The following is a 15217-nucleotide window of genomic DNA, read 5'->3' as shown; positions in this document are numbered from 1 at the left end:
ATACGCTAACTTGTTCATGCTGCCCTGCGAGCACTGGCGTCATTTTAATCATTTTTAAGCTGTAGGCAAACACGCAAAACACATAATGTGATGGTGCAAAAGCGATGCTAAAGACTCAAAAGACAAGTGAATGAAAGCACAATGGTGAAGCTTCATAATAACGTAACATGCTGCAGAACAAACCGCCATCTGCTACTTTACAAAACTTGAAATAAATGTCTGTATAATCTATAACATCACTAAAGACACTATGAGTGGAATATATACAAGCTATTATTATCCAAGGATGCAATATGCCTTAAGACGTTACAAATGTTCACCGTGAACACAAACATTGGCTTGTTTGTATTTGTCTACTGTTCAGTGTTTTGTATATGTGTCACACACTTGCTCGTTGTCATCAACCCACGTTCTTGGAGTAGAGGACAATGTACCGCAAACCAAGGGAAGAGACATATGAATGCTTAATGTTTTAAACAAGATATCTATTTTACAATATCTATCATTATGGTACTTTAGTAGATTTGTGCTAACAATTAACTAAAAATGTGAAGTTTTACTGTAATGGTGCAATATGCATAGATTCCAGTAGAGAAATATATATATGTATATGCCAGCGTTGTTGTCTTCTCAATGACACAACAGATATAGGTTACTGTATGCTTTAAAGTGCCCCTATTATGCTTTTTCAGATTGTATCTTTTATGCAGTGTGTAATTCAGCTGTTTGTGAATGTAAAAGTTCTGCAAAGTTTTAAAGATCAAAGAGTTAGTCTCCTAAAAAAAATATTAATTCTGAATTTCCTGAAACGAGTCGTCAGTAATTCCAGTTTCACTTACTGTACAAACCTACGTAGGTTTTGCATAAATTTGCATAATGCCCGCCTATAGTCTTCATTGGCTCCCCACGAACAACATCTACTTTGCCCCGCCCTCAAACACTGTTGCTGAGAAGAGTTTGGTTCATGTTGCCGACACGACGTGAAGACGCTGTTTTCTGCGCTGCGAAAGCAAATTCACTTTTTGCGCACTTCTAAAGGATGAGGACTCGCGCTGGAATTGATACGGTAAAAACGACGCCAGTTCATATCACTGTGAAAGAGCTGAAATTCAGATATGGTAATGGTCAAGCGGTACACCAATCACAACAGCCTGGGCCATCTGACCAATCAGAGCAGAGTAGTTCTCGCAAAGGCGGGGTTTATAGAGACCAAATCCTTTATCAAACCATTTCAGTCGCTGTGAAAAAAAAGGTGATGCTGCAATGCATATTCTGAGAAAATAACGTTTTTTTTTACCTTGGATGCTTGTAAACCTGAGGTAGGAGACCTCCAAAATTAGTAACCATTAAAGTAGCATAATAAGGGCACTTTAAGAATATGCTCATCATTCCGTTTAAAACAAAGTTATTGTAATAGCACATAATCAGGTTACATTTGACATTTGTGTGTACCGGTACTTGATCCCTGATGAAGCTGCCTAAGTAACTATTTTCTATAAGTACACTATTCAGAGATTGTAATCAAAACTAAGCAGAAACCTAACAAGAGCAGATGTCTTACACGATGTAGTAAAGATCACCCTGGCCTGCAATTATATATTTCCTGGTGTGAGGCATCCAAAATACATATCGCTCTGTGCAGAACAGCTTTATAATGGTATTAATGGAAGTGGCAACTGGTGTATAAAGTTAAGATAGGGAAAGCAAAATTCACATTGTGTCAATAAGAGTTTCAAAAGTGCACTTGATTAACAGAATGCAAGTGAGTCACTGTAGAATCATGGAGATTAGCTTAAAAAACAAAAAACACAAAGTAACATTTCAACAAGAGTTTGTCAATGTAAGGCTAAATCAAACGGTTAATGAGAGCACATTGTATCAGAGAGAGAGAGAGAGAGTATTGTTACTTACTATAATTTATCTCACATTCCAGTGTAATAAATATTCTTTACACAATATATTTACTAAAGTCTAAAGATTGTTTGAAATTGACTATATAATGTTGTTTGGTGGTGTATAAGTGATGCATCACTAACTTAAGTGCTGTTTAAATGCTGGTTAAAGTGAAATGGACTTGTTGTAATCTTTCTTTGACGCCATCATGTTTCTCATTGCATCCCTAAATTATAGTAAATATATCTGTCATGTATTATTACCTGTAAGATGTTGGTTATGGTGTGATGTAAAGTTATAAGGAGAAAGGAAAGTGGTGAATTGTTTTCATGTCTTCAGTTGTGTAAAATATTGTCTTGTAAGCACAGAGGATCTAGTATTGAGCACACTAAGCATTTATCTTGCACCAAAAGTGTGCTGTTGTCCACATTGCTCACGCACAAGCCCCTAAATGAATGTGAATGTCCTTAAAACGCATTATGAAACGTTGTAACACTTTTTCAACACGACAGCCTGAACCGAGCAAGTCACATTGACTCTATTGAGAGTGGAGTACTAGTATACTTACACTATTGTTTAAATGTTTGGCATCAGTAAGATTTTTTTTAATTAATACTTTTTTTCAGCATAGATGCATTAAATTGATCAAAAGAGAAATATATTTGTTACAAAATAAGTTTAAAATAAACACTGTTCATTTAAACTTTATATTCATCAAAGAATCATAAAAATGTTTTTTTATCATGGTTTCCACAAAAATTTAATAAGAATATGTTTCTTGAGCAGCAAATCAACACATTAGAATGATTTCTGAAGGATCATGTGACACTGAAGACATTATGCTGAAAATTCAGGAATAAATTACATATTCAAATATATTCACATAGAAAACAGTTTTAAATTGTAATAATATTTCACATATTTACAGTATTTTGATCAAATAAATGCATCTTTGATGAGCATAAGAGACTTTAAAATCATACCGACCCCAAATTTTTGAACGCTAGTGTACGGCCTCACCATATTGCATGTTATATTCAGCGAGTAGCATTAATAATTCCTGAAATTAATGTTGATTATTTCAATATGTTGTGTACTGCACATTTGATCAAATGTCGTAGGTCATCCGTGTATTTCATGCATACAAAAAAATGTGCATATATTGCAGAAATAGTAAGTGTAGTATGATAGTATGCTATATCCAAATGAGCACAATTATGGGATGTGTATAGTTGCTTGGGCTGATTAGAAGCAGCTGCTCATCTTTGTTCAAATCATCATCGTTGTACAATCTGTGAAGGTTAATCATGGAGTCAGGCTAGAAAGAGTTCCTAGAAATCCTTGAGAATTACAAACGCAGCTTTCTAACACCGCAGAGGCTTAATGATGTGCATAATAATTGTGTGAACCAAACAGACTGTTATGTATTCAAATGAAATGCAGTACCACGATACTTTGGGCCAATCACTCTGTTTTTTTAAATGTGGAGAGCGGGGGTGTTTGAATTGCATGTGTTCAATGTCCGCTGTGCATTTTAAGTCTGTTACCACTTTATGTGTGTTCAAGGCAAATGTGTCACCTTTTTATACTGTTACCATGCGTGAAATAAATCTTTTTTGTTGCTATACCTGTCTGACTGAATTGATTCATGGAACGTCGAGGAACTTTAAAGAATCGCACGGACAAATGTATCAATTAAAATCTCTGGATATCGTTGCGCAACAAAACAAAAGACACATTTATTTGCTTTAAAAGTTAGCACACTTCTCAAGCAAAACATTTTTAAAGAGGTTTGTTAATGATAACCTCCGGATGATCAAAGTTAAAGGGTTAGTTCACCCAAAAATTTAAATTCTGTTATTAAATACTCACCTTCAAGTCGTTCCAAACCCATAAGACTTTATTTCATCTTCAGAACACAAATTAAGATATTTTTAATGAAATCTGAGAGCTTTCTGTCCCTCCATTGTATACGCAACTACCACTTTGACGCTTCAAAAAGGTCATAAAGAGATCGTAAAACTAATCCATATGAATTGAGCAGTTTAGTCCAAATTTTCTGAAGAGACTCGATTGCTTTATTTGATGTTTAAAAGTGTTTGGGCACACATTCGAAGTATTTTCACTCTGTTGTGACTAACAGTTCTATATCTTCTGAATTCCCTTAACAAATAAGCACTTAATTCTCCCAGTGATATCCACTATTTTAGTGCAGTCATGCCTAGAGGACACTGGAGTGTCTTTATCTCTGGCAGTAAAGGACAGTCACACTGACATTGCGGACATCATGACTCACTGTGGCCATTACGGGCATTGATTTCCACTACATCTGCTTCTTCATGTTCCTCTCACTGAATCAACCATCTCAGAAGCTTTGCATTCATCTACTGACACTTTAAAGAGACTAGTGAACAGTGGCATAGGAGAAAAGCCCTCACACAAATCAAAGCAGTTGTAACTTCTCAGATGACTTGTTTAAAGTGTGTAAATATATATATATATATATATAGATGGGCTTTTCTTGCCTTTATTTAGTTAGGGACAGACAGAACATCATGGGAGAGAGGAGATATGGACTAGGAAAGGATCTCAAGCTAGGCCTCATTTATAAAATGTTACATAGAAACCTTATTTGATCTTACGATAATGTCTCAAATGCGTACTTCTCGTCGGTGATTCAGAGAAGGAATGCTTTCAGAGCTCCGCCTGGTAAACGCTACTTAATAAATGTCATTAACTTAACAGCACTAACATCCAAATCCAAATCTATACCGCAAGAATTGCTTGGATTTCCAAAAACCTGCAGTATTCCGACTCTCTGCCAGGAAAAGTGCGTACGTCTGCTTAGACTCTAATGTGGCGCTATAAGCACTTTCCATGTCAAAGACAAAGTATTGTATAAAGCGCTATATAAATAAAGCTGACTTGAATTGACTTAAAACCATTTTTAAAACCAATTGTTACTTATCATTTTTATTTCAGCTTGTTGCCAAGGCAAAATTTCTCAGTTAATTTAGTAACTTTATGTATTAAGATAAACAAAACTGAAATTAGAATATATAAAAAATAGACACATAAAAAAACTATTAAAATTGAAAAAAAGTAACTAAAATGACAATGAGAAATTTAATAAAATAAATTCAAATATTAAACTATTATAGTATCTCAATGGTACTAAAATATCCCTGCTTCCTACTGATGCACTGCATATTTTTATTATCTTTTCTTTTTATTTGTTCTTAATTATATTTATTTTTAAACCAATTTCATTTTATTGTAAACTAAATATTTTTTTATTATAACCTTATTTTTTTTACTTTTTACTTGTTAATTTTATTTCTTAAACATCTGTAATGATTATGTATAGCACTTTGAATTACCATTGTGTATGAAATGTGATATTGTGTATGAATATATATAAACGTGCATTGCATTTAATAGAAAGAGATCATCACATCAGAGAAATGGGACAGAATAAAAGCAGTTTAATATACCAATGCAGAATCAGAGTCAGTAGCACATAACAGTGGAAAAATAATAATTATTTTGTCAATGTCAAAATGAAAATGATTTGTGCTATTATTTTTTTTAAGGAATTCTGTTTCACAACAGTTTATTCAAACACAAAGTGCATAAGACTGCAGAGCAGTGAGAGTTATGGGATGTTGTATAAGTGCGTCCTCTTTGTTCTACATGAACATGTCATCGTAGCCTGGTGGAGGCATGTGATCGGGGTCTGGCCTGAAAGAGAGAGCCAAACGAAAGGCATTAGAGGTGAGGATATGATGTCAAATGAGGTAAGTGCAGTTTTACAGCTAAATAAAGATCCCATTACTGCTCTTACCCGGGTCTGTGTCGCCCAACCGGACCGAAGGGGTCAAAGCGGGCACCAGGGGGCACAGCGCCTGGAGGGAGGACTCCAGGAATACCAGAGGAGGGGTCAAACCCTGAGCGAGGAAACCCGGCACGTAACGGATCGACGATCATTCCTCCTGCCCTTCCCCTGGAGAAAGACCCGAGAGACAACAAGACCTATTAATAATTCAGCGAGCAAGGTCGTTCCTTGAAGGTGCACTCATTCATTTTCATTCTTAAATGTTCTGTGATGCCTTTTATGCCGTGCTACTTTGTCCAACTGTTTTATTATACATAAGGGTGGTCCAAAAATGACATTGTGCACATCTCAGGGTGCTTCCACACTGGCAGTTTAGTTCGAAACAGCACGGATCGCATGAAAAACTGCTAATGTGAAAGCTGCCATATGGACCCTTGAGCATATGGAGCAAAGGCGCCCGTTTGCAAGCAGCAGAAAGCCGAGTTCATACAGTAGACGCATTCACATAACGCTAAATTAATAAAAAAACACAATATATTGACTGGATTCTGTCTTCTATCATGCGCCGTGCATATTTGTGATGACGTAAGATGCATCGGGGTTCGATAGAATCAAATGTGTGAAACCAGACTCTACAAGGAGCGCCGGAAACAAGCGCACTCGGGTTTGGATCGTGGCAAACATGACCAGTGTGAAAAAACCCTGAGAAAGATTCTGTATCTGTAATCTACATTTACAGATGAGTGTTTCGGCAAATAAGTGATGGGATTTCTCACCCAAAGGGATCCAGATCGGCACCGCCTGCAGCAAAAGGAGCCATCGGGTCAGGCCTGAAAAACAACACACAAAGAGACATTTCAGAAGCATTCTGTATTGAATATATATATATCAATGTGATATATATTAATGTTATATATATTACTGCATAATACTATAACAATACTATTGTATGTTTCTGAAAGAAGTCTCTTCTGCTCACCAAGGCTGCATTTATTTGATCAAGAATACAGTAAAAACATTAATATTCTGAAATATTATTACAATTTAAAATAACTTTTCCCAAATTCATATATTTTAAAATGTAATTTATTTCTGTGGCAAAGCTGAATTGTCACATGATCCTTTTTTTTAAAGATTCTTTGATTAATAAGCTTTTTCAATACGAAGTAATTTACCTGAAACATATATCTTTTGTAACACCATAAATGTCTTTACTGTCACTTTCAATCAATTGAATGCATTTTTTGTTGAATTAAAAGTATTAATTTCCTTTAAAAAATCTTACAGACCCCAAACTTGTGAACGATAGTGTGTGTGTGTGTGTGTGTGTGTGTGTACAGTTTCTATATATATATTGTATTGTATACACAGTATATTGTATTTTTTTTGTCACTGAATTAAATAAAAACAAGATATAAAGTGTGTATAATTCCAAGTTTTTTTTAACAACAACAACATACGATTGTTTGATTAATACATTTTCAGTATGTAGATGATCATGTGGCTTAATCTGTGAATCTCCATATGCAGAATGTGGATTGGCTGAGACTCACTGTTTTGAAAGGCTCTTTGGCTTTAACCCGAGACACTTTCTGAGTGTCTGGCAGCCGAGCACGTTTGACTGAATTACATCACGCACACAGCAACAGCAAGTCGATAAATCGCTGACATCATAAAGAATCTGATAGGGGTCACAGTGAACCCAGGAAGGGGAAGGGGAAGACAAACACCAAACTCCACCTCTGGGTTTCTGCCATGACCTTACGAACACCACTGCGCAGTCTCTAACCACTATTTTCCTCTTCTCTAAGCGGCCTCTCCCACAGCTCCTTCCTAGTACGTTACAAAAATATATAATAGTTTGAGTGGGTTTCAACCAAACAGACTTTCCTAAATCTCCCGAACTGTCTGCGTTTGATGGAAGTGGTGCCGGCACTGGGCATCTCTCACCCAGGGGTGCGTCTCAATCCGCTGCCGGGGATCAGTATATAGTGGACACAAATTCAGGCACTGAACAGGACCCTGCGTGGCTCACTACACACTGATGGTGACATGACAACGACCTCATTGTACAACGTTACTACTGGCATCTATGAACAACAGCAGAACTGATATCTCTTTAAGATCATTTTTTTATATTATTTAAAGTACATTAGTATAAAAACTTTGCTTGTTACTACATACGTGCAACACTTCAGCCGAAAATGAACAATGTTAGATAGATTATGCTCATTACCTGTCTAGCGATGTATGTTTAATTTATGCTGAAATATAATGAAATGATTTGTTGTGTCATTATGTGTAGTGAGTTGGCTCACGTGATTTACGTTTAGGCTTCAGAACTTCCTTGAGGGAACATAGTGATTGTTAGACTTTTAAGGGAGTGAAAGTTTCAGTGCACTGGTAGGATTTTGTGATTGAGACAGCCCTTAAAATGTCCGCCTTCCTGATCAGTGCCCTGACTCCTGAACTAGCGAGCTGATTGAGACGCACCCCAGTCTCTCAGTCTCTCAGTGAACAGTCTGCAGTGCCAGACACACAAAACGCTCAATGCTTCAAAAATAGACACAGTACAGCAGTGAGAGCTCTCGCAGGACTCACGCTGGGAAATATTAAACAGGACAGAGGACATGAGCTGACACCTACACAACACACATACAAATCTCACTCGCAAAGTCCCAGCGCACCCCATAACGTCCTTCACACACACAAACTCACAGAGAGATCTATCCGAATCTATTATAGTCAATATAGCAATATAGAGTTAATATATTCAGATGGTTGTGGCTTGCTATTGGTGGATTGACCGGTTGCCCCGCCCTCCACCAGTGAACATGTCATCAGAGACGAGAGGTAGGGGAAGTTATTTTGATTGAAGATTATGAGGGCACATGAATTAAAAAAATATATTTATAAATATATAAATCAATATGATGTGCCCGGTAGATCATTTATAATAAATACGGCTATATTCCATAAATAAGAATAAAACAATTCTAAGTAAAATAAAATAAGAATTGTCTACTTTGATTTCATGGTGACTTTAAGAACATGGTTGAGCTTTTATCATGCTGGTTCACTGTTCTCAGAATAGATTGCAGGCATTATTTTTAATAATGACATTTTGCACCATTTAACAAATAAATAAAATAATACTGCACTCTATAAATCTGTCTTTTTCGTTCATGAAATAACAAAACAAAAGAAATCTTAGTCATACAGACCAGTGTTATTTTATTATCATTGAGATAGTATTATAGTTTTTATTAATATTACAAATTAGATTTATGTTTATAATTTCCATTTCCCGTTAATTTTGCTGTAATTTTGTTGTGTGCGTCTATATAGTTTTTATCCATTTTTTATTTCAGTTTTAGTTTTGAAGTTAAACTAAACGAAAATGTGAAATGTTACCGTGGCCAATTTTTTTATATTTAATTTCAGTTAACATTTATTTTATTTCAAGTAACAAAATTTTTTTCATATGGTTTTAGTCTTAATTTCAGTTAATAACTCTCAGACCATGAATACACAAACGCAAAGGACTGACCCACTAAAAGGTCCTTATTTCATAGTTTAGCTGTACAATACAGACCACAAAAGTGAAATCAGAGTGCATATGATTTTCACTGAACAGATTGCCAACAGAAGTTAGCATCACCCGAGGCGGTAACCATAGCAACAGCTGGCTGCTGGAGTGCTGTTAGGTCGGATAACTGTGCTATACAAATCTCCACAGACTGCACCTGAAAATGACCTCGAGACATTCCTCTAGAAAGATGATAGCTACCCTTGAAAACCAATGTATAAATTGCATGAAAAGAAGAATGAGAGAATGAACGTTCACCAGTTAGGAGGCTGTCTGTTTGAAGGGCCTCTGGTCGGGATCAGGAGCGGATCCCGGTGAGGGTCCCTTAAGTTTGAAGATCTTTCACTGTCTTTCTTCCTCTCTGTCTTTCCTTGACGCTCCTCTTTTTTAGTGGGTAGCAGTGAGGACTTTAGCTTTGCGGTCAGCTCATCTGTGTTCTTAAACACGCTGAAAGCAAAATAATAAGTTGAGAAAATGCATAACTTTTTTTGATTTACCGCAACTGATTAGTCACAGATATGATCACAGATATGCTGGTATTGAGCTTTTTTCCAGAGAAAGTTTGCATATAATCAGAAAACTATGGAGAAACTTTTTCTTTTCTTTTTAAAAGAAGTCTCTTATGCATCAAGTCTGCATTTATTTGATAAATAATATTGTAAAATATTATTACATAATGGTTTTCCATTTGAATATACTTTAAAATATATATTTTTTTCTGTGATGCAAAGCTGAATTTTCAGCATCATTACGGTCTTTAGTATCACATGATTCTTCAGAAATCATTCTAATATGCAGATTTATTATCAATGTTGGAAACAGTTTTGCTGCTTAATATTTTTTTATAACCTGCATAAAAAATAACAGCATTTATTTAAAACAGAAATATTTTGTAACAAATCCTAACCCTAACACAAATTGTTCAAAAGTATGAATACTTTTAATCAGCAACGATGTGTTAAATTTATAAAAAGTGATAGTAAAGATTTATAATGTTAGAAATGATTTCTATTTTGAATAAATGCCTTTTTATTAATCAATAAATCCTGACAAAAGTATCACAGGTTCCAAAAAAATATTAAGCATCACAACTGTTTCCAACATTACTAATAACTGAGTATCAAATCAGCATATTAGAATGATTTCTGAAGGACCATGTGACACTGAAGACTGGAGTAATGATGCTGAAAATTCAGCTTTGCATGACAGGAATAAATTGTGCTGTATATCAAAATAGAAAACCATTATTTAAATTTTTTACATTTTACATTTACAAAATTACATTTTTTTCTGTATTTTAGCTCAAATAAATGCAGGCTTGATGAGCATAAGAGACTTAAAAATATTAATGTTTCCAAACTTTTAACCGGTTCTGTACGAGTAATGGACACCTAAACATTGTGCCAAATGAATACACAAACCTTTCAAACGTCTGCATATTGGCCTCATCAACATACTCACTGACGTTAACTGTGAGATCGGTTACTTTTTCTGTCGTGGAGTCCTACAAATGATTCAAAAGAAGTGTTGAAATTGAAAACCATCCAGTCTAACACACTATTATGTCATCTATGTGATGCAATGCATTGCATATAATACAATTGAATTACCATTAAATTAAAGATCAGGGTTGAATCCACTGTGAAGGCTTTGAGCAGTAGGTTTGACCTGTCATCATTTGATCTGTATCTGAGTGCATACAGCTCATTGCTTTCATTCCAGCCGGGTGGAAGCAGTTCTGACGACTTCTCTCCATCTTTAGGCTGTGTGGAAAATCAATCTTTTATAATCAGGCAAATATATATCCGCGCGCCTTCAAAACAAAACAGTAAAGCGTTTTCTGCAAATGCCTATTGGCTCGATAGTTCATCTAATGCAATGACAATCAGATTTTTTGTTTTTGTGTAGTGTGAAAAAGTGTCTTTTAGTATGACATTTCAGTTAGGACACAAAACTGCTAGTTTTTGTACCATATTATCATCAGTCATCATTCACTTACATCATCTCCAATGCCGAGACATTTATAGCCACCTTTCACTATTTCCCAGTGTACAAAACAGATCAGAGCATCTTGAGAACATGTTATAGAGTTTGATACGCAGTTGAAGAGCAGCTCCAGTCCAGCCATCTTTAAACAGAGTGATATTCAGCAGAAATGAAACCAAAACAAACAGCGGTCTGTGTAAAAAATAAAGAGCGACTTAAACTCTGAATGCATGGCGTATGGACGCCGCAAATGTGACCGCAATATTCCGTTTGAATTGCAATGCTACGCGCGCTTTGAAATAACTATATGTTTATTTAAATGTAAATTCTACCAATGTTTATTGCTAAATGTGTTGGTCATGCACAAGTGGTCCGACGATAAATGTTCCCGACTGGAAACAACAACAGAGCGAACGTTCATTCCGTTTATGTAAAAGCGATAGAACACTTTTGGAAAATAGATTTTCATAATTTCTAAGTTCTGATTACTAACATTCTTTGACTAATCCGAAACATACCTTATATAGGCTAATATAGCATATTTTATATTAATTAAATACATTTCAGCCAGTTCGAAAATGTTTGTTTGCCTGGAAATGGGCGTTTTATCTGTGGAGTTTGTGTGCTATCCTAAAAAAGTATTACAGCTTTTATTTATTTATGCTTTACCATGTACCAGGGTATTACCACCTGATACCATCATTGTATGGTACTGTCACTGTGCTTTCTTGTAACAGCAACCATATATAGTTCCTCTCTTTATCACCACCTGCTTGAGCTTTTTGATTAATCCATAATTAATTAATGAAATATGTTTTCATTATGTTCCATTATATGCATATGATGTTTGCAGGCTGCAATATTAATTTATAAATAGGATGAGACAGTAAACACAAAAAGCTACAAATAAAACAATACTTGATCACAATGCAATGGTGCATTAGATCCCTTCAAGTTATCTTTGTCAAATTTAATCTTTGTTCATGAAAGAATGGAAAGAATCACATTCATTGTTCGTGTACATGGATTGACTTGACATTCTCAAGCTAAGAATAAAGATAACATCAGCATCTGGTTCGACTTACAGTGCATTGAAAACACATTGCACAGAAGCTCACTTCAGAGAGTAGGCCGGCCATCTAATCAATGCTTCAGTGTTGCTTACACTCATTACAGTTCTTAAAAGAGACCTTTGAACTTTTATTTAAAGAAAACTCATACACATTGAGATTCACTGCTTTGACAGAATTTCTGTGACTAGTTGTATACTGTAATAAACAAAATCATACCGACCCCAAACTTGTAAATGGTAGTGTACATAATCATTTAAAAAAAAATGAACACAGAGCAGAAACACTTTTCCATTTGCTTTCGAGGGCGCTTTGAAGAGTGTCCTTTTGCCATTATGGCCTCCAGATGTCTGTGTGATGCCAACATCTACCCTGTATGATGGCACTCAAGGTTTAAGGGTTTATGAATCATGGCTCTCCCTCCTAGAAAGGTTTATTAGCTCAGCATTACATCAGAAGTACTGCCCTTCAACATTACCTATGTGCACTCAAAAACTATATGCTTCAATGAAAAGTGATATATAGCCTATCAGGGCAACAGTATATGATGTCTAGCTTGACTTTTGACATCATATGGTCCAGTTTGTTTGGCTATATTTCTTTTTCTTCATTTTGATGTGCTGTTTAAGAGAATAATCGAGGTATGCTGTTACTTTTATAAGCAATGACTTGTGATTTTCGCTGCCATATAATTAAAAATGTGTGAAAATCTAAAGGAGCTATATTTAGAAACAAAATATGCTCTGAGATCACCCTAACAACATAGCAAATGACTAACAGCAACATCCTAGCATCCACAGCAATCTAGGTTTTGTCAGGTTTGTCTCGTTAGACATGCAGGAAAACACAAAACAGGTGCTTTCATTACCATGTTAAAGACTGTAGGTATTCAGCTTGGAAAGATTAGATCAGTTCAGTTCTCAAAGTCTGGAGGATTTACTGTCTGATAGGTATGAAGTTCTAGAGCCAGCCGTCTTGAAGGCATATGTTGACTTCAGATCACGTACAGGTCTTAAAGCACATAGTTTCATAGGTTTGTCCACACAGGTTCAGGTTTGTCTGAAAATAAGGCCACCATGTGTGAAGGTTTTCCACTGGTTATCTAATGAGGTCCAGACATGACACATTGTTATCATGAAATACGAGCTATTCAGTTGCACATCAAAGCCGGACCAGCTCCATGAAGCTACCTATCACACCACAGTCATCGTGATTAAACATCCAAATAAGCTGTATTATGAAGGTTATACTTCCATTATTTAATTCATTTATTTTTTATTTATTTTTATATATATATTTTATAGCATTGTGCCATTACATCTGCAGAACTTTAGATACAAAAACATTTCTGTAACTACAAATTGTGGTTGTTTGGTAAAGGTTTCACTGCATGACAACATTATAATAATGTGGTTGCTAGTAGCATTGTAGTAAAAAACAAACATTATCCAAGAATGCATGAAATCCTGAAAGCATTTCATTAAAAACAGACATAGATACACATGCAACAGAGCTATAAAATACAAAAGAAAAATATCTGAAGTATATTCCCATTAATATTTAAATATTTTAGCACACCAGGTTGCCGACATTAAATTGTCTATGACTTCTCGGTTCACAGGAGTATAAATATGAGAAAACACAAAGGCCAAATTCCCTTAATCATCCATCACAAGAAGTAAAACCAAAGAATATAGTTCTGATGTGCAGCAAGAGATTGTTGAGCTTCACAAGATAGAACGTGGCTGTAAGAAAATAGCTAAAGCATTGAAAATCCCCAATTCCACCATCAGGCCAATATAAGAAGTTCCAATCAACTAAAGATGTTACGAATCTGCCAGGGAGAGGACGTGTGTCTGTTTTGTCTTTGAGTGGCCAAAGTCTCTCCAAGGATCACAGATGGAGAATTGCTGAGATTAGTTGAGTCTTGGGGTCAGAAAGCCTAAAAAAAAACATTAAAAAAATCAAACAACCCCTACATCACCACATGTTGTTTGGGAGGGTTTCAAGAAAAATCCTCCTCGCTCCTCCAAAAACAAACTCCAGCATATTCAGTTGTCAGACACGATTGGAACTTCAAAAAGGACCGGATTTTATGGCCAGATGAAAAAAAAAAAACGTTTTGGCAGCAAACCCGCCAGATGGGTTTAGAGCAAACAGGGATAAGAAATACCCCATGCCCACGGTTAAATATACTGCTGGATCTTATATGTTGTGGGCCTATTTTTTTTCTGAAGGTCCTGGACATCTTGTTCAGATACAAGGTATCATGGATTCTAGCAAAAAACAATAAATCATATCAAAACCTGACAGCCTCTGCTATAAATCTTATAATGGGCCAAGGTTGGATCTTCCATCAGGACAATCAAAATCAACACAACAACTGAGCACAAAATGAAGCTTCTGCCATGACAATCCCTATAGGAAATGAGTGGGCTGAACTGAAGAGAAGAAGCACCAACATGGAGATGGGAATCTGAAGAGATTCTGTGTGGAGGAATGGTCGCTGATCTCTTGTCAGTTGTTCTCCAAACTCATCAGGCATTATAGAATCAAACTCAGAGCTGTTATCTTGGCAAAAGGAGGTAGCAAAAATGATTTAATATAAGGGTGCCAATAATTATGGCCAACGTGTTTTGGAGAAAAGCATTTATTTCATAATGTGATTTACTTTCAATTTTTTTTTTACTTCAATGAAAGGTTAGATTAATTAAAACATTTTGAATGAAAGATCAAAAGAATAAACAATGCCTTTTTTTGCAGCCATCTTTGTAACAGTGCCAATAATTCTGACCACAACTATAGACGTACTATAGAGTTTTAGGGTTAGTTACTGTAATTATG

The 15217-nt window shown here is 35.6% G+C and overlaps 1 protein-coding gene across 1 annotated transcript; it reads right to left on the bottom strand.

The window, feature by feature from the left end:
• Nucleotides 1-5363: 5363 nt before the first annotated feature.
• On the bottom strand, nt 5364-11707 carry psmf1 (proteasome inhibitor subunit 1). The gene is made up of 7 exons (XM_079628933.1): nt 11317-11707; nt 10928-11080; nt 10739-10821; nt 9576-9764; nt 6505-6558; nt 5738-5896; nt 5364-5634 (listed from the first exon to the last, which is right to left on the bottom strand). Exons 1-7 carry the CDS (start codon nt 11443-11445, stop codon nt 5583-5585), a joined length of 819 nt encoding a protein of 272 aa, XP_079485059.1. The 5' UTR covers nt 11446-11707; the 3' UTR covers nt 5364-5582.
• Between the last annotated feature and the right edge of the window lie 3510 nt (nt 11708-15217).

Source organism: Phoxinus phoxinus (assembly GCF_949152265.1).
Source record: "Phoxinus phoxinus genome assembly, chromosome: 11".
Lineage (NCBI taxonomy): Eukaryota > Metazoa > Chordata > Actinopteri > Cypriniformes > Leuciscidae > Phoxinus > Phoxinus phoxinus.
The sequence above is the reverse complement of the archived record's forward strand: the minus strand, read 5'-3'. Positions and strand labels throughout refer to the sequence as shown.